This window comes from Lottia gigantea, assembly GCF_000327385.1.
Source record: "Lottia gigantea unplaced genomic scaffold LOTGIsca_459, whole genome shotgun sequence".
Lineage (NCBI taxonomy): Eukaryota > Metazoa > Mollusca > Gastropoda > Lottiidae > Lottia > Lottia gigantea.
This window is the reverse complement of record NW_008709609.1, coordinates 2,190-3,376: the sequence shown is the minus strand read 5'-3', so window position 1 is coordinate 3,376 and position 1,187 is coordinate 2,190. Positions and strand designations below refer to the sequence as shown.

The following is a 1,187-nucleotide window of genomic DNA, read 5'->3' as shown; positions in this document are numbered from 1 at the left end:
AGTAGGAGATGAATATATTAGTCAGAAAGGGGTTAGGATTTCAAAAAAGGGGGCCTAAAAAGTTGATTGTATACGGTGCAGACAGAAATGCTCAGTCAAAATTTTAGAAGATAGAAGAAAGGATATTTGTGATGAATATTACAAGTTGGGAGATAGTAAAAGACAGAAGGATTTCATTTGCGCATTGACATTAGAAGTGGATATAGCTAGGAGACGAAAAAGAAAGGAATCGAGCAGCAAAAACAGAGACAAAAACTATCAGTATTTTCTTCCAGTAACGGACACAGAAAATGTTCGTGTATGTAAGTTGTTCTTCACCAAAACACTCAGTATAAGTCATTCCATGGTAACAAATGCTCTCAATAGTAAAGGTGTAACTGGAACCTACATAGGAACAGATAAACGTATTAATAAAGCAGCCCCAAATAGAATTCCAGAAAACAGTATAACTGTAATCAAAGATCACATGAATTCATTCCTACGAATTGAACCACATTACTGCCGAAAGGACACAACTTGTCAATATTTAAGTCCAGAATTAAATACCTTGATTTCTGTAAAGATAGGGAGGTGGAACCTGTAAAAGAGTCCATGTATCGCCATATTTTTGTTATGCAGTTTAACTTGAAATGTTTTGTACCAAAGAAAGATCAATGTTCAATATGCAGCAGATGATGATGGTAAAAGTCTGGAATGAACATAAAGCAAAAGAAAGAGAAGCATTAGAAGAAAATAACACAGACAAAGAGCAGGCTAAGATAGACAATACACTCCACACTGTGTCATTCGATCTTCAAGCAGTTCTCAGAACTCCACATGCAGGTGATGCACAGATCTATTATAAACGCAAATTGTCTGTTTACAACTTCACCGTGTATGAAAACCATACAGCAAATGGACACTGTTTTGTTTGGGATGAGACAGAAGGTGGCAGGGGGTCTAATGGAATAGGTTCCATTCTGTTGAACTATTTGTCCAGTTTACCTGAGAGTATTTCACATTTTACAAGTTTTTCTGACACATGTCGTGGTCAAAACCGCAACCAATTTATCATGGCCGCCATGCTGTTCGCTGTGCAGCATATACCCCATTTGAAGATTGTGGATTTGAAATATATGGAATCAGGGCATAGCTATCTTGAAGCAGATTCCATGCATGCAACAATAGAGAAAGCTAAACGTCATCAA

At 37.1% G+C, this 1,187-nt stretch overlaps 1 protein-coding gene across 1 annotated transcript in view; it reads left to right on the top strand.

The window, feature by feature from the left end:
• Positions 1–662: 662 nt before the first annotated feature.
• The window catches only part of LOTGIDRAFT_175845 (hypothetical protein), a gene marked incomplete at both ends in the record, with an annotated part of 2,242 nt that continues 1,717 nt past the window's right edge, over positions 663–1,187 (top strand). The window contains one exon of the mRNA XM_009061049.1: positions 663–937. Coding sequence (XP_009059297.1) covers positions 663–937 — 275 coding nt within the window. The remainder of the gene's footprint in view (positions 938–1,187) is intronic.